This window comes from Pagrus major, chromosome 2 (assembly GCF_040436345.1).
Source record: "Pagrus major chromosome 2, Pma_NU_1.0".
NCBI classification, from domain to species: domain Eukaryota; kingdom Metazoa; phylum Chordata; class Actinopteri; order Spariformes; family Sparidae; genus Pagrus; species Pagrus major.
Window position 1 is genome coordinate 5,198,600 of NC_133216.1, and position 18,585 is coordinate 5,217,184.

General features: G+C 45.4%; 1 protein-coding gene across 1 annotated transcript in view; it reads left to right on the forward strand.

Annotated features, from left to right (window-relative positions):
• Positions 1-18,585, forward strand: part of cdon (cell adhesion associated, oncogene regulated) — a 33,818-nt gene that overhangs the window by 916 nt on the left and 14,317 nt on the right. The window contains exons 2-7 of the mRNA XM_073486016.1: positions 13,066-13,204; positions 14,301-14,579; positions 15,082-15,228; positions 15,686-15,829; positions 15,914-16,204; positions 16,291-16,560. Coding sequence (XP_073342117.1) covers positions 13,132-13,204; positions 14,301-14,579; positions 15,082-15,228; positions 15,686-15,829; positions 15,914-16,204; positions 16,291-16,560 — 1,204 coding nt within the window. The 5' untranslated portion in view covers positions 13,066-13,131. The remainder of the gene's footprint in view (positions 1-13,065; positions 13,205-14,300; positions 14,580-15,081; positions 15,229-15,685; positions 15,830-15,913; positions 16,205-16,290; positions 16,561-18,585) is intronic.

Genomic DNA, 18,585 nt, shown 5'->3' on the forward strand with positions numbered 1-18,585 from the left:
ACTGATGTTGTCTACAAGTGTTTGCTCTCTGTTGACTCCAGCCCACATCTGTCTGGGATTAATATTAGATTATATATGACAGAGAAAGAAAAATCCTCACAAGACTGAGCTGAGAAAAACAAAGATTATTATTATCTTATTGTCATCAGTATGCAGCAGTTATCTCTGTGCCTCCTGACACAGCTCGGCTCTGTTGTCTCAGAGGTGAATGAAACACACAAAAAAAGGCATATATGTTTGTTTGGTAAGCAGCTGTGAAAGGCAGGGACGGTTCACTTACCGTCCCAGCTGAAGACAGATGGCCTGCAGGCTGCATTTCTGCTTTGAAAAGATGAAAGAACATTTTTAGAAATGGCAAATATGTCCATCCGCTGACACACTTGGTGTCACAGTCGTAAAAAGGTGAAAATGGACCGAGGGATAAATGTGAAGCATTTAGTTTGTTTCTAAAGTTACACTTTTTTTTTTTTTTATTATGGATCCGCTTCAGGAGCCAGCTTTCTGCCACATTTACCACTGTGCAGAAACCTGGTGGCTTAGACTAATATTTGAGTTGTTTTTTTTCTCCCTCTCCAAAGACAGAGAGCCTTTATTGTTTTAGATAAATCCCCCGAGGGTGTCATAAATGTTGGTTTGGTAAATCCGTGTTAGTGTTGCTCTAAAAATTTGGCAAGTGCACTAATTACTGTGCAGAGCAAGAGCGACCATACCTGCCTGCCTGCCTGCCTGCCTGAATATGTCATTGTTTACTGATTTGGGAAAAGGCTTTTTGTGATACAGTATTTGTTTAGTCACACAAAGACTCTTTAAGATCGCAGCAAAGAGAAAACGCTGCAGATGTGTCCGATCAAGTTCATCAAACAGCTTTTGCTTTGCTCCTGTTGGCTCAGTTTTACACGTTTCTCCAGCAGCTCACTCTTCTTTCAATGTGGGAAACGTTCCGACAAAAGAAACATTTTCTGATTTGTCTAACAGCTCAGGACTGATTGTTGTGATGAAGTGCGTGCATGAGCTTATTCTGCTCAGGTCTGGCTGTGTTGTGATCTGCACCGCTGCACTTCAGGAACTTTGAGGGTGACGACTCAAAACGCTTCAGTCGTGGACAGACTTTTATTTTGGGATTTTGACATTAAATCAGGTTGTTAAAATATACCTTTCTCTATTTTTAAAGGCAAAAATTGCTTATTTATTTTAAAAAAAACTTGTTTTGTGAAGTACACCATGCCCTATACATGCAGATATAAATATACGAGGCACCAAAAAATGTTGATGATTCAAAAATGATAAATCCAAGATAAGACTTTTGCCGGGGTCCTTCAAAGGACGACGGAGTAAAAGTGATAGTAACGATGTGGCTGCCGAGACAAGTTCCTCACTTTTCTCCCTTCAAGTAATTTCCTCTGTCTGCTCTTCACCCCTATCATCAGGCCTTCACAGGGACTTTTGTTACATAGGGGTGACTCTCAGAAAACTGAACACTTTAAAAGTTATCGAGAACAAAGTCTCGAATCCCCCTCGAATGCATGACATCCAGTCAGTGGGACACACATGGCTGCTCTCAGATAAAACACTTTCAAGTTCAAACAGTTGCTCGTGCATTGTTGCGTCGGTGGGGGACAAGAAGACACTTCCGATGCCTTTCAAATCCTTTCAGTGCTCCCCAATATTGGGTGAGCTTTTGACAGGGGGCAGAGAGAGATTTGCTCTTTGTGTTCGGGCTCGGACACTGACGGCGTTCGCTTTAAAGCCGAAACCTCCCTCAGGTTTTGCTACTTGGACATTTTTTTTCTCAGTAAGGTGTTGTAATTCACTTCCCTTCAACCTGCCTCATTTTAACTTAATTCACACCACGATTTCCCACGTTTCCTCGAACTCTTCCTCCCTCGCTCTGACTTCTGCGTTGGTCGCGTTGCTTTCTGGTCAGTCTGTGGAGAAATTAGTCGTCCATTGTTGCTGGAAATATTTCAACACATTATTATGCAGTTTTTAAATAGAAAGTCCAATCATTTCTCCTGAATAACAAAACAGACCCGGAGAAAATGGATTTCAAGCTGAACATAAAGACTCATTGAGTATTTTTAGTGTGGCTGACCGTGTTGTTATTTTCTGGGACTTTCCCTGCAGTGGCTACGTATTGGGAATGTGATTGAATCAGACGACAGAGCCTCAGAATAATTTTTTATTGTTTTTACAGCGTGTTTTTGTGACTCGCAGGGAAATTAATAAACCATTAGTGGCCCAGCTCTTATCAGACAGACCTGAACAAAGCACAACTACACCATTAAGTGAGTTCGAATAATGTTTGAGCCATTAGGGTGCTGGCTAATGATAAACACATGTTGCTGTAGGAGAACTATGTTAAGTGGGCAATTTGAATGTAAGCATGTGTAATGATACCAGCCCCCTGCTCTCATAATGGCTCTCTTGATTTTTCTGATCTATTATAATCACACAAGCATGTACGCTGCAACAAAGACAAATGATTGTTGGGTAGTAGCAGTTGAGGTAACACACGACCCAGAAGTGTGTTTAAACCTTTACGTTTTGAAGAAACTCTTTCCTACCAGTCGATCAGCTGATTGACAGACAATCAAAAACTACTTTTGAGAAGCAATTATTCCTTCAAGCTGAAAAAACTTTAGTTTTTAGCTTCTAAAATGTGAAGATTTGCTGCTTTTTTCTCTTAATATCATCTTAGATTTAGGACTGTTGGCCATACAAACATATAAAAATATTAAGATAATATCGCAATATTTTTAGTAGAGCCCAGCCGACGTATCGGTAAACTGCTATTATTGGTATCGGCACATGTTTTCTGATATTCACCATTATTGTTCTTTTGAAGAGATACAAATGCAGACAAATATGCTTTTAGTAATTTATAATTATTAAATTCCCACTGAAATTAACTGTTTAATACCCTGATGTCATTTTGTACAATCAAGTTTATTGTTAAACTGTCATTTTTATGCTGTATTGCGAATGAAATCTCCTCAGAAGAACTTCATAAATGATAGAAGTGGACGACAAAATTAAATACCACGACATTTTTGACCAAATACCTCAATATCGATATTGCAACAATATTGTAGCGATGACTATTGGTACTTACAAATACGATTTATGATAAATAATCATCAGTAATGTGGATATAATGACTAAACAGGTAAAGTAGGACAGTCTGGTAAGTTCAGAAAATGAAACCTCTACTGTAATGCAGCCTTTAAAACCAGGAAAAGACAACACTTATATCACAATATAACAATATTAGACAATATATACTATTGTTTCATGATAACCATAAAATATCTAATAATATATGTTGCCCAGGACTAATTTGAAGACATCTCTTTGGGCTTTGGGAGATTGCAATCAGTATTTTTCGTCATCTTTATAGAAAGAACAAAAGAAATAGTCGAAAGATGAAAATAATTCTGAGTTGCAGCCCTGCTTTCAGCTGTAAGTGGATGAATGGCTATCGGAGGTGGATGCGGTGGGAGAGGGTGTGTCTAAATGGGTGACTAAAGTATATTTTGGGCACCTCCCACATTCTCCCGTCCTCTAGGCCATCCTGATTTGAGGCCAGGCAGCAAACCTCAGCCCTGGCCCTGAAGCGAATGGAAGTGAGTTTAAATCACAATGTGGTGTGGTTGTTTATTTGGTTTCACGCTGCGATATGTCATTTTATTGCTCTGAAGGATCAAACTTTGGCCGAGGACAAATGTTTTGAGAGTCATAAAACAGGAGAAAAATCTGAATTTTCAGCAGCAACCTTGCTTTTCGTCATCATCACAATATTTTGACAGCCAGAATTAAGTCACTTTCTAAATCTCTGATGGATAATCCATTTCAGCTTCTTAGTATAATAAAGCAGAATTTAGTGGACTGTTGTTTGGTTGACGTTTGACCCTCGAGGCGACTATTCCCAAACTTGAACCTGGCTTGTTTTGAACTTCTGACACATAGCTCTCCTTTTACCCTCATTGCTCAGGGATTGAGTCATACTGCAGCGTTTTTCACATTTTCTAACGCTGCATGGCCTTTACTCCGCAAGCCTCAGCTCTCATTCGTCAAGGACAGACCAGAGCCCAGGCCCTCATTAGATGGACAGAGGGGAGTTTCGGGCAGCATGCCAAAGAGCCCCCATGTTCAAGGAGCCAGAGGGTGCTGATTGACAACACCCAGCAGCCATGAGCAGGGGGTCGATGGGAAAGATGGTCAGGTCAGAGAAAGAGTTTGAGTTCTTGTGACTGCTGGGTTGGTGAGTGCACCCTGCAGCTGCAGCACTGACAAAAAAAGACTTCACTTTCCACCCTCCCTAAATTTATTCTAGGGAAAAACTGTGAGTGGAATTGGATAAATCGAGGCCGTGTTGAAGTAGCCACGAAGGCAAACGCAGTAGCTGAAGGTGTCACTCGTGTTTACATGAAGCTGTCATTGGTAGCACTTCTTATCTGCTCTGAGCTCACACTGTCATTACTTTAACTACACAACGCATATGTCTCTCAGTGCAGACCCCCTCCCCGTTTCTTCCATGTCCCCCTACTCTGACAGATGATCCAAACAGCCCGGCGCTGACTCGCTTTACTATGCAAGCATGTTGCTCCAGCAGGTTACAGATAGGCCGCGTGCTTCCTCCGGTACAACTCCTCTGAAATGTCAGAGGTGAGCCGACTGTAGCCCGATGTATACACCAGCTTTCAACAGATGGTCGTATCGAGTTTCTAAAAATTCAGAACCTTGAAAGACCTGAAACTGGATAATGACTTTCGAGAGATTTGAGAAATTAAATGAGAAACATCAGGGTGTAATTGTTAAGACAAACAAACAGTTTTTGGTGCAGCAGAAACAGATGTTCCAGCCAGCCACCGAAATGCAGCGGGACGAAGGCGCGCAGGCTGGAGATAGGCAGCGCGATGAGGTCTGCTTCTTCTCCGAAGATGGTTTGTTTTCTGTTAATGTAATGGAAATACAGGCCTCGCCTAAATATATATGTCTGTGTTCTTAATATGATAAGGGAATGTAAACCAGTACCACACACGCAGCTTCGAGGAAAACCACACTGTCCAGGCGGGAACAGTAAATGAAAATACCTCAACAGCAGATGGTTGAGGACACACTTTGATAGAGACCATGATTTTTACTGTAGGAAAAAATGATATACTGTAGACTCTAATCTTATAGGCTTGATGAAAAGGTCAAAAGACGACGACAGACTGCAAAATACTTTGTCGGTCCTGAGCGGTTTGAAGCACACTGTAAGTCTTTTTTTTAAGCCTTACGGTTTGAAGGTTGTTACTTTTATTATGTGCTCATAATCATCCGAGGGAGTGCTTTTTGGCTCGAGCAGCTGTGTAATATATGTGCCTTTTAACATGATGCAGAACACCACATGTATGAGAGAGAACAAAAAGTTCCCCAGCAGGGTTAGACGTGGCATTTTACACAATACTCGCCTCTTGCCAAAAACAACAATTTTTCTCATAATTGTCATGCGAATACGCGATGAGACCCATTGTTCTGCAGCCTTGTCTTGTGCACTTCTTCTAATGATTCCTCAGCCCTGGGGAAGATTTCAGGGAGTGAACTTCTGAACCGAACCCTCGCTGACAGCTCTTACAGAAAAAGTATTTCAGAACATGCGAGCGGTGGAGTTTTTTTGCATCCTCGGCGTCTTCCTGTTTGCAAGATTCATTTCTTTTTCCCTTCCTGAAACTGACCCTACTAAATATGCCCGACTTAGTCTGTCGCTGGGCCCCAAGAGTTAGAGTCTTTTCCTCTTGAAACTGTGAGCGACCACAGCTTTCTATTTCAAATGCTGAACCAATAAGTCACATCTGACATGGGTTTTCTGCGAACCAGAATGTGTGCGCTGTTGAAAAGCCAGCACAAGGATCAGCAAGACTATATTAAGGCAAAACTAGTGGCTGGCACTCCCCTCCGGCTGACAAACAGGCTACTTGTTTGAAGGGCTGTTTTTCTCCCAGATCAGAGTGTGAGGCAGTGTGGGTACTGCTGCTGCTGCCTGCCTCCGGGCCTGTGGTTGTGGGTGCCATTTTGGGCTGTCCCTGCTCTGAGATGTAGCCCCTTAGGGAGCAATGGAGCCCCTTATTTATCAAAGATATTCAAAGTGAGCGGAGGAATTTATGTCAGGAGGGTGAAACACATGGCGGGTCCAGCCTCCTGCATTGTTCTGGGAGAGTTTTGAGACTGAAGCAGATACTTGGCATACTGCGGGATGTATTTTCACCTAATCACCTAAAATAAATCACTGTCATGTCTTTGTGGTGCTCTTACCCAGTAGCAAACACACACATAGACCTACACAAAGAATGCATTGAGTTAGCATCCGCCATGGTTTCTCTATTATTGTTATGTTTTGCTGTTGTCACGAGGTTGTGTTTTTCTTGGCGCCGTCACAGCACTGCGTCATCCTCAAACAGCTCTTCTCACCTCCAACACCGCAGCAACGAGCAGCCCGGACCCTAAATATGTTGGAGAGGTTTTTACGATTTGACCACGAGCCAGAAGTGGAAACTTCAGATGATCTGTGTGTTGATGTATCACCACCGAGTTTGTTTTGTGATCACTCGATTGCTGCACAACAAGCGTGGAGTGTTTCGAGGCGAGACGGATAAACATTTAGACAAACTAAATAAAGCCATTACACACTCTTTTTGGGGCTGTGTATTTATCTTCGGGTCCTCAGACTTGTACGTACAAGGGAGCTGGTTTGTTTGTTTGGGTTTTTGCAAGAGATTTGTAGAATCGGTGAAGAAGACTAATTATATTTTAACCTTTTTACATGTGTTTGTTTTTGTTCTGCCGGCTGGCTGTGGAGTTCATATGTGAATATACGACCGGTCAATTTGTCATTCAGGGAAATGAAAATACTCAGTGTGTACTTTCTTCTCATGTCTCTGAAGTGACAAACAAAGAAAAGGCAAACAAACTGAACCAAGTTTGACTTCTTACTTCTTGCAAAACTGAGTTTCTTGTTAGCATCTCTTTGTCATTTTGTTTTTGTTGCACATGTTTGAAATAACATTATTTAACGTATGTTTTAGTTTGAAAGTACTTTTGGTCGGCAGCCAGGGAGCTTTCAGGAGGAGACTGAACAGAAACTGTTGTCTGCGTCTTCGCCGCTTGTTGCTGTAGAGACGCAGGCAGTGATGGAATCCAGGAGAGTCGGGGAGGGACGGGAGACCGAGGCGAGAAGGGGTGGGGACAGCTGGATCAGATCACCACATGCCCATATTTCACAGCCCACACAACAGCAATTAAAAACACAGATAGCGTCTCCACTCCCCCAGAGAAGGTGGACATTTTCAAGGCGTTTGGCAAACTTGATAAGTCTTTCCTCCCCTGTATCAGCGTGTTTTCCCATCATCTCTCTAATCAAGGCTGATATCGAGGAATGTGAATCTGTGGCCTCCTCTGCCTCGGTGCCACGGCTGCACAATCCCAGCTCCCCTCTCGCCTGGCGTGATGAATCAGACTCTTGGCACATGTTGGAGATCAGTGTTATAACACACCCTGCGGGCAATACGGCCTTCTTGTGCATTCCTCCTTTCCATCAGAATTACCTTTTCGTCTGAGCAGACGTTCCCCTGTGGGCTGAAAGGCCTGTGAAATCAGCCGGAAGGGCCCAGAGTGCTCCGACAATGGGGCAGGGTTGTTAGTTACATGCGCTTTGCAAAAGGTCTCGAGGTGGCCTTGTATGGTGGCGATACCCGGGGATCTGTTTCCAGTGTCCGAGGCCGCTATTGAGTTTCGCCCCTGTGGTTAATCCCGCTGTTCAGGACCTTGGGAAACAACCATACCTCCCCACCCTCCTGTCCCTCCCCCTCACAGATTCCCAGGAAAAACAAGACATTGCAGAACAATCTCCAATTAAGATGGGTCTTACATACTGTACCATTCAGTCCCCACTCTCTCCCTCTCTCTCCCCTCTGTCTCAATCTCTCCCTCCCTTTCTCTCCCCTCTCAGCTCTCTGTTTGTGTCCTCAGCCAATAGGCCTGGGGGTAGAATTAGCGCTGTCTCCCAGGTCCCGGCCCTGGCACTTTGGGAGGGTCGGGCTTTGGTGAACGGAGATGTTGGAGGGGTGGAGGAGGTGAAGGGAAGAGCGGGGGGTGTGTGTGTCCTTGGTAAACAGGGCTTTGTGGGATGTGACTGTCTGATCCCCGGGGGCCTCTCCTTTCATTCCTCCTCTCGTCTGATCCCACACCACGGCGTTGTCGTCAGGGCTGCGGCGTCTCTGGGTTCTGGGACCTGCTTGGCCCCGCCGTCACCCCGCGCCTCCCGGATCGCTCCTGCTCTGTCCTCCTGCTGACGCACTCACAGAGAGAGAGAGCCGTGTCTGAAACAGCAGACTGTCCTTGAAGATATATCTCATTCGTCTTCTGCAGTCTCACTCGGTTTAAATGATTTATTGAGGAGACTTGCATTAACTTTCTGCAGGATGTCAGGTTCAAACAAGGGCAGTCATTTTGTATTATGGATCGACTAAACCCCTCGAATGAGATTTTCTCCTTACTCCTCATTGTAAAACAAAAAGGGACCCCTCGTCTTTACCCTCCTAATTCCCCTATTTGATTCCAAATCATGTCTCTCTTTCTCTCGTTCTCTCCCTTTCTGCAGCTCACTCCCCTTCTCTGAGTCTGTCCCACTTTTAATAACGTCTCAGTCTTTAATCAGACAGAGTTAGGCCATACCAGAGGCCCAGTGTTTCCACTCATTAGTTTCCTCTGTGGCCCCGGGCTGCCTCAGTGGGCTCACCCAGACCAATAGAAGAAGCCCATAATGGTCCCCTAGAGTCTCTTCTCTCGGGAGGCTCTTCCCAAAGTTTCTGGGCCGAGCTGAATGTAGCTGGGCTGAATCATCAGTCAGTTTTGGCAGACTCGGATGTGCGCTCAGCCATTATCTGTACGTCTCTATCTGCGAGCCAAATAAAGAGGGAGGAGAAATGAGTCGGGGCTTGGCAACTTTTCACCTCCCAGTGAATGTTTCACCTCTTTATACCCTCGTCTCCTTTTACTCCTCTCCTCGAGAGCTTTTCTCTCTGTTTTCTCTCGTATGCTTTTCCCCCCATTGCCTCTCATCTTCTTGTTTTGAATTTATCTACCATCTCCTGCATGTGTGTGTGTGTGTGTGTGTGTGGTTGTGTGTATGTGTGTGTGTGTATTTCTCTGTGTTTCAGTGTGTCCGTCGCTCTCGCTCTCTGTGAAGCTGAGGAATGTGTGTGCTGTAGATCCTCTGTCCGTGAGATGTGGGGCGAGTGCAGACAGGTTTGGGGTATAGCATGTGAATCAGCTTCAGCGCACAGGTCAGATTAGACCATCATACCAGAGAAAGACTCGCTCTTTCTCATACACTCCATTACTCCCTTACCCTTAAAGGATGAGTTCACCCAAAAATGAAAGCTCAGTCATTATCTACTCACCTCCACGCCGATGGAAAGTCAGGGGAAATTTGGAAGTCCACCAAACATTTCTGGAGAGTGTAAATAGCGTCTTTTAAATCCATTATGGACATTGGCGCTTCCAGAGATTTGGATTATGCTGGATGAGCTGTGTGAAGCTTTGTTTTTGTTTTTTTTACATTTTAAAACAAGTCCCCATCCACTTCAGTTGTTTAGGTAAATGCTGTTTTGCTGTGAAGCTCCAGAAATGTTTCATGAACTATAAACCTTCACTCTCCTTTTTGGGACAGCATGAGGGTGAGTAGTTAATGACTGAGTTTTAATTTTTTGGGCTAACTTTAATATCTTTAACTCTGATGATTCATTGGATTTGTCCCACTCTGGTATCGATTGATGGACCAGTCACGATTGGTTCCTGTTATCCAATCCGCGTTCAAGCTACTTCATGGTGTTTGCTGCTGGCTTTTATTCAGCTGTGCAGTCTTGTGAAGCGGAGAGGCCAGGCCCCCGCCTCAGTCAGCAGCACCAGTTGTGACCTGTTCTTCCTCTGCCCTCCAGGTCTTTGATGCTCCGCCGCGTTGCTTTTGTCCCTGTTTACCCAATATGACAGGGATATGGGCCCGCCCCACATGCGGGCAGATGGGGCTTTAAGTAGTTCCTGCAGAGAGGAGGCCAGAAAGGAGTGCAGGTGCTAACCCCCCTAGAAGTCGAACCCCTTTCCCTTCCCTGAGGGCAGCCTGTCAGTGTGTTTATTTTCTCCTGTGTCATCACCAAGGATCCCTCTTGTCCTACTAGGGGATATATGGTGCTATTCCCGTGTCAGAGTCTTGTGTTACTCCCAACATGGATAAATAAAGGTGTTGCCGCTCAACAGTAAATCTCTGCTATGGATTTCTCTGGAAGACAGCTTGACAGATAGAACATAAAAATGCAAAAGAAAACTTAAGTTTCAAAGGTTGAGTGAGGGACACGGGCTGTCGAAGAAGACTGCTGTTTTTCCTTTCTTTCACACACTTAAGCCAGGTGTCAGTCAAACATTTCCCAAACATACATGGGTCATCCCCCACACCCAAAAAAATAGGAACTTTTCCACTTGAACTCACTGACACTAACCTCATTTATTTTCATAAACTGTCCCTGTGTCTGTATATCAGCTTTCAGCGGCGCAGTCTGTTTTCTATGCAGGATGTCTCTTCAATTTATAGCTGGCCGATCCTGCATTGAGAATGGCCATGCATCTACGACGTAAGTGCAAAAACAGAGAGTAACACAAGATCAGATTTGGGATAGGAGGAGGAAATCTGGAACACAGGGTTTTTTTCCCTTTATGTCTGGAGTTTTGAGAAGGAGAGCAGAGGAGTGAGGGAGTGGGCTGGCCACGGAGGAGACAGCTCTCAGGCCGATCGGGCTTCATTTGACGGGGACTTCCCCTTTTGTCAAAGGGCCACTACAGCTTTTGTCTGGGCGTCTGCTCAGGAGGAAGCAGGACTCGCCTTTCCATGCAGGGCCGTGCTGCCAGCATCAGGAAGACTCTGTGTGATGAGGGATACAAGATATCCTCACAGTGTCTGTCTCCACTGAGGCGGCTTCATGGTGGCGGATGTCAGAGGAAAGCCAAACAGATAAGAAGCAGGAATGATGCCCCTGTGTTTCCTTGTTGCGCCAGATCGATGGGCCAGATATGCAGCTGTGTGTGTGTTTACACAAGGGCACCCAGTCGGAGCTGAGGTGCCCGACTGCTACGCCCGCTCGGAGGAAGTAACTGGTTAAAGTGAGATGGAGAAACAAAGGTGGATACAGAGAGAGGGAGGTACAGAATCAGCTCAGGTTTCTCATCACACAGTGTGCCAATGTGCCCGCGCCTGGCTGTGCATTTTTATAGCGCTGTTGTTATTATTGTAATTATATATCATTATTCCGGCAGAGGGAGAAAGATAGTTTCCACTGATGACATGGGGGCAGTGTGCAGGGCCTGTTGCAACTCGTGGGGAGGAGAAACGCTAGCCTGCTAGATGTGGGTTTGATCTGCCTGAATGAGCATGCACACGCTTAAACTGAAGCCTGAGAACACATGCATAACCTAGCACGCTCAGTCCTGAGGTCAAAATTACAGATTTTGTTTTTTGCTTGAATCAAGCTGATTTTTGAACTTTTGAGAAAGCAGCGTGATTGTTTTTCCCAGTTTTTAATGTTTCTTTGAAGCACTTTTACTCTTGTTTTGCGTGTGATGTTTGTTAATGTGTTCAAAACAGTTCTAATGTGTGTGTGACAGAATCAGAGAGAGCTGGAGGTGACCTCTGTGGGCTGGTCCAGGGCCACCAGACACCCGCTGGTTCACCCTCTCTCTCTGCTCTTCCCTGACCTTTGACCTCAGGGTGAGAAGGGGGCGTGAGCCAGGAGCTGGGAGAGTTTATTATTTCCTGCCTCTTCTCTCCTCCTCCTCCTCCTGAGAGAGAGAGCATGATGAAGAGTGTGTGCTCACATGGATAAAGCATCTGTGTCTCATTGGTTAGATCAAAGGAACAGACATTTCACTGATATCACTCACAGCCAGTGCTGAAACAATGAGTCAGTCCACAGAAAGTGAACTGAAAGTAGTTTTGATAGTGGATTCATCTTGTTAATCAAGCTAAAATGCTAAATTTTGGCTTATTCCAGATTGTCAAATGTGAAGATTTGCAGCATTTCTCTGTTTTATATAGTTGTAAATTGAATGTCTTTGGGTTTTAGATCATCACCTTGGAATCTAAGAAAAGTAATCAATGGATTAATCGAGATTGAAAACAGTTGTTCCTTGCAGCTCTACTCAAAGCTGTTTCCCACTGCAGCCTTCAGAGGAGGCTAAACATTGACCTGCCTGAGTGTTGAGCAGATGAAACGGTGTTTAGGTTCGAGGATGAGAGTTGGAAACCTGTTCAGCTTCACCGATCCCACCCAGACATCATCCTTTTAATTTGACCCACCCTTCAGCCCCGCTCGGCCCTTCCGCTAACGTCTGCGAGCCACCGAAGCACCGGGGTGAATATCACAGCTGGACGGCCATTGTCCCTGCGGCCTCAGGCTCAAACCCCGGTTAGCAACCAGGAACCTGGGATCAAAGCTTGCCCGGATTACTCTTAGAAAAAGGAGGAGGAGGTGCCGCAGTCGGAGGGGGTCGGGTTGAAAAGGATAGAGGAATGCTCCTAATTACGTGCCCTCCAGTGTGTCTGGGCCTGCACTTCAGGCTACAGTGAACCTATGAGGAAGCAACACAGTGTGACAAGAGAGTGATATTAAGAGTGAGGCGACAGTCTCTCCACAGCCACTCCATTAGCGGGAGATCTCAGCGGCCCAGTGGGAGAGAGAGGCAGGGGGGCAGAGAGGCTGGACATTCCAGCCTCCGTGGAGACACTGAAGTGGGTGAAGAGAGGGGTCAGAGGAGAGGGCGGGACGTGGAGATCAAGGAGTGTGTAAAGGGGATGTGTCGTGAAGATTAGAAGGATTGTCGTACAGGATTCATTTGGAAACTAATAGATTTTTTTCCCGCTCAGATTCACCTCTGGAATCCTCCTCCGGCTTCTTTTGTCTCACCTCTTCTGATGCTGTCATGTGTCCGCACAGAGCTCTGGTCTGATGTGTTTTTCCTCTCCTCTGTGTGTTGCAGGTTTGCCGAACAGACGAGAGCGTGCGCGCCTGGCAACACGGCTGCTGGCAGGGGTCAAAGTGCACCATGGACAGTGGCCTAAGGGTCCTCCTGTCCACTGTGCTGTGTCTCAGCCAGTCACTGCTCATCAGCTGCTCATGTAAGTCGTTGTCCCGCTCTCAGCTTCACGTGGCTGGAAGTGTTGAGAGGCCACAAACCATATTTTCATAATAACACTGAAACAAATGATTACGTAATGTGATGACTGCACAAAGATTACCAACTCTGCAGCTCTAAGCAGCTTTCAGGCAGGCTTTGATCAGTTACTAGCAGCTCTCTGACCAACCTAATGTACACTACCTGCCCAGCTCCAAATGTCAGGGAGATTAGCTGGTGAAGAAAAGTTGTAATTATAGCAGCAGCCAGATATTTTTCTTTGGAGACCAGAACAGAACAGAAAGAAGGATAGATATCTAAATTAAGGCCAGTGTAGCTCCGCCAGATCTGTTTTTTAGCTTGTGGTGGAGATTTCCTGCTCCCAAGTGGCCAAACACTAAATTATTCCACCTTTAAAGTTATAATTTGTGACCTTTTTAATCCTCTTTGTGGTTCTTAACTGATGTTGAAGAAGCAGACGGCATGTTAGCCGTGACAGCAGGCAACACAGGGGTTGGTGCCTACAGTCAGACTTAAAGGGGCAGTTCATCCTAAAACCAAAAAATAGACCACAGATTTTTCCTCTTACCTGTAGAGCTATTTATTAATCTAGATTGTTTTGGTGTGAGTTGCCAAGTTTTGGAGATATCGGCTGTAGAGATGTTTGCCTTCTCTCAAATTTAATTAAACTAGATGGCACTTGACTTGTAGTGCTCAAAGCACATTTGAAAAACTCAACGACAATTTCTCTTTCCAAAAATAATGACCTGGTTACTGAAGATAATCCACAGACCTTGTTGTGAACAGTTTTATATAGGAGCTTTTTTCTTTCTAACAAACTACACCTGCCAACCATATCACTGCACAGAAGGAAGCATGCATCCTACTCATGGATGACTAGGCCTACTAAGCTGGCTAAAGTTACAGACACCATTAATGTTTACATCAAGCACTGTCACGAGTCAAACCTCTCATCCATTTTTGCCAAGGACATATGTGTCTCTTGGTTTTCTTTGAGCATCTCCATAATATTGTTCTGGTCGGAGGCATGTGAATGTGTGTTTTTGACCCTGTTCTTCTCTGCTCCTGTCTCCTCTCAGCTCAGTACCCCTCTTTCCTGTCTGAGCCTGCCTCCCTGGTTCAGAGTAGAGGCTCCGTCGCTCGTCTGCGCTGCTTAGTGAGTCCTTCTTCGGCGGTGGTTTCCTGGCGCTTCAGAGGCCTTCCCCTGGACCTGGACACCCTGCCTGGTGTGGAGCTCAGCGAAGGGTCCCTCACCATCTCCTCCCTCAAGCCCGGCCATGTTGGCGTCTATCAGTGTGTGGCACGCTTAGACCACGGGCCGGCTATCGGCAGCCGCCACGCGCGTGTGGCCATAGCAGGTACGGATGTGGAGAATTACCCCAGTGTGCATACTAATACTCACTTCAAAGCAGAGGGGTAAATAAAGAGAGGAAGTTGCCTTGAGAAGAGGAAGGCCATTTTGTGAGTGTTGAACACTTAGAAAGAATGGCTGTCCTCGGCTGCCTGCTGCTGAGTGGCGGAGGGGAAGGAAGCTGTAGGAGTTTTTACTCGGGCACCCTTCCAGATGCCTCTTGACCGGTATCCTTAATGAGCCTTGGGCTTTCCTGTGCAGTGTGTTATGTTCCTGCTGGGATGCTGCGTGCTGTTGGACACTACACTAAGGGGCTGACCCTGATCTGGAACTGTAACGGGCCTCAATAGAATCACTCACTGCAACAATAAACAAACCCAGTGATCCAACACAAACAGCTCAACTCAAGTAGCGCTGCTGGTCTTCGTACTTGACTCAGCGTAATTCAATGTCTAATATATCTGCACAGAGGGTGAGTTTAACCGAGTCTTCTTTTTCTGTCACTGCAGAAATATCAGAATATGAAGATGGCAGACGGAGGTCATTATCAGTGCAGGAAGGAAGCACTGTTCTTATAGAGTGTCCTCTACCGCACAGCGTCCCTCAGGCCCTTCCAAGGCTAAGAGTACGAGGCGAGAGGATAGAAGTGTCAACAGGTTTGTTTGAAAACTGCAAATAAAGATGACGTTTCTTTTTTTTGAATGATGCCTTTCACCAGAGATCTGAGTGGACTAATGCTGTAAATCATACAAGGAGCCCTCTAACCTGATGCATTACTAACAATATTCATGTTTACATTAAGAATTGACTTGAATTGTTTCGGAGATAAGTGGTTAAAATCTGACTATGAAGAAATAATTGGGATGTTGAAAAAAAACCCAGCTTCAATCAAAGAAAAAGAAAGTAACGGCAGATGTGTTTCAGCAAAGTCAAATAAGAGAATAAAAGAAACGTACCCTTTTTAAACAATATATGTTGCCATTTGAGTATAGATTTATGAGTTTACAAGGTGTCCCCCCTGTTGTTCACCTGCTCATGGTGTAAGGCACACACTATCTTGATACTGAAGTTATCTGTGCTGTCACTAAAACTGCTGTTTCCATCTCTTTTCAGGTGAATATTTAGTTCTCCCATCTGGAAACCTCCAGATTCTCTCTGTTTCAGCCCAGCACCAGGGCATGTATAAATGTGGTGCATTCAACCCTGTTACTGGGGAAACTGTAATGCAGCCTCATGGTACTAAGCTAACAGTGAAACGTAAGTCTGAAGACATTATTTGCAGTTATATGTCCACATTGTTATCCGTTATTGTCTACTAATATGGTTCGTTCCTTTGTTTAGATTCTGACTCCCCCTCCTCGGTCCGGATAGTTTACCCCACCGCCCCGATGACTGTCTCAGTGCAGCAGTCGCAGCCGCTGATGTTGGAGTGTATCGTGTCCGGTAGCCCTGCACCAGCAGCCAAATGGTTTAAGAACGGTAAGGAGGTCACACCGGGACCTTCTCACCAACGACAGCACAACAACCTGGCCTTTGCTGCGGTGACGAGGAGCGATGAAGGGAGCTACACCTGTGCTGCTGAGACCGAGCAGGGCACTGTGACCAGCGCTAACTATACTGTGAATATTCTTGGTAAGAAATAGATGATAAGAAAGAGTTTTGGGACTTTTGGCAGCAGAACTCTTTATGATGTTGATCTTTCGGCCTCTCCTCCACAGAGCCTGTGTTTGTTACAGAGGGACTGTCCAACCAGATCATCCCCTCCGGCTCTTCTGCCCGTTTCACCTGCATGGCAAAAGGAAACCCTTCCCCAAACATCACCTGGCTGTTCAACGCTGAGCCCATCACCCCATCGCATCGCTTTAGGATCTCTGGATCCTCACTGGTTATTAATGATGTGACATCACAGGATGAGGGCGTGTTTCAGTGTCTGCTGGACAACAGGATTGGCACGGCACAGTCGTCTGGGATGCTTACGATTCAGTCAGGTATGAATCGGTTATCTTAAACTAATTTGTGTCGGTACTGTCTCAACACAACGTGGAGAAGTAATAGATAAATATTTTAACACCCTGAATGACTCAAACCCACTGAGAGCTTACAAATGATGAAATGTTTTGGGGCAAGACGTCCCAAGACATCTAGTTTGTTGTTGTTTACATTGTTTGTTAATCTGTCAATATACATATATTTTAATAAGCAATTAATCAGTTATTTAGTGAATTTCCAGTTCAACAGTTCAAAACCACTGACTGTATAACTAATGGCCAGCATGGACTCGACTAGTTTCAAAAAGAAGTCCGATTATGAGAAAATGACCCTACTTCTCACTTGATTTATTACCTCGGTAAACAGTTTCCTAATGAGTTTATGGTCTCAGTCTCTAGATTAAAGTCCTCTCTAACACAGCATGATGTTGGTTTGTAAATTAGGTCCCATTTAGAGTAAAGTAGACGGTAAAGCAGGCTGAGCTTTCAGGCATGGCTACGTTGTTATTGACGAGTCGCCACCGCAGCGTGTCCTCGGGTTCTCAGTCAGATCCAATTAGGTTGTCCTCCGCAGCTCCACTCTCTCATCTAAATATGGTCACTTCTGGCTCCGAAAAACCAAGATGGCGACGGCTATAATGCCAAAAACTAAAGACTTCAAAACAGCTGTCCACAAACTCCACAAACCAGCGGGTGATGTCACGGTTTTCCCAACGATTTAAAACACAGTAAATCAACAGAGTGTTTGGCCTTGTTGCTTGATAAAACAAGCTAAACAATAATCAAACTTGTTGTTGATCAGTTAATCAAGATATTCGTCCCTTCTGTTCCCAATATTCCCCTTTAATTTCCCTCTCAGAACACTCAAAACAAGATAAACTGGATCCAGTGACGCATCGCCGCCATTTAACACTTAGATCGTGACAAACCTCCAACATGAGTGTGTACGCTGATGCTGGAGGGCCTTGCAGAGCTCAGGGAGAGGTTTGAGGTTTGAAATGCTATGTAACTATAAATTGTTACAAAAATCTTGCTAGTGTTGGAAAGGGTTAAGGCGTCTTACCAGGCGGGATCTCTGAGGGCCAGCCCATACAGTATCTGCAGGGAGTCCTTGCTCCAATGTGTGTGTGTGTGTGTGTTTCTGAGGGCTGGTAGGAGAGGCTTAGCCAAGGCCGCCCTCCTCCTGAGCCTTGAACTGAGCTTGAGCGTGAGAGTGAGCTTTGTGCACGCCGTCGGGGATAAGCCCCCGGACGCTGGAATGTAAGGAGTAGCCGTGGAGGGTTATGACGAGGACCAGACCACCCAGCTGTCAACATCATACACAACTGCCTTTTATTTATTAACACATCACAACCCTCCCCCTCCTCCACCTCTCTCCCCCGAGCCTCCCCTCTTCTTCCCTCTCCTGGCCGCTGTACGCCGTGGCCCCATTCCTCAGCTCTCCCCTCTATCTGCTGAGTGATTAATACAGAAACATGCGGTACATAGGGAGTACAAATCAGACGGGATCAGGCGAGTTCACTTCCACAGAGCGCAGGAAGAAGAATGAGATTTAATATCTCTTGCCTCTCCACGAAAACACACCATGATAAGATGATAAGCAGGATATGTTGAGCCGAGGTAAACACTCCGAGGTCAGTTTGTGTTCAGCTGTTGTGCAGGTACCAGGAACGGGAGCTTATCGAACGCCCTTTGCACTCAAAGTAAACAGTGTCATTGATGTGTGCAGTATTGTAATCCATCTCAGAGGGAGATCTGAAATATGTTTGGTTTTCTGTTTGGTATCGTTGTCTCCATCACCATGACAACTCCCTGCTCTGATCCGCTAAGTGGGATGTGCCACATGGGAGATGTGGTGTCTTTATTCTGTCATGTGATTGGCTGCTTGCCTCCTGTCATTTCCATCAACACCCACTGTGCTCCCGCTGCTCCCAAATGTCAAAGCTAGCAGCCACAACAAGTGCTGAGCATGAGACATTTGACCCGAGTCATTTAGTCCAAGTTAGTCCAGAGTCTTTCTTTTTT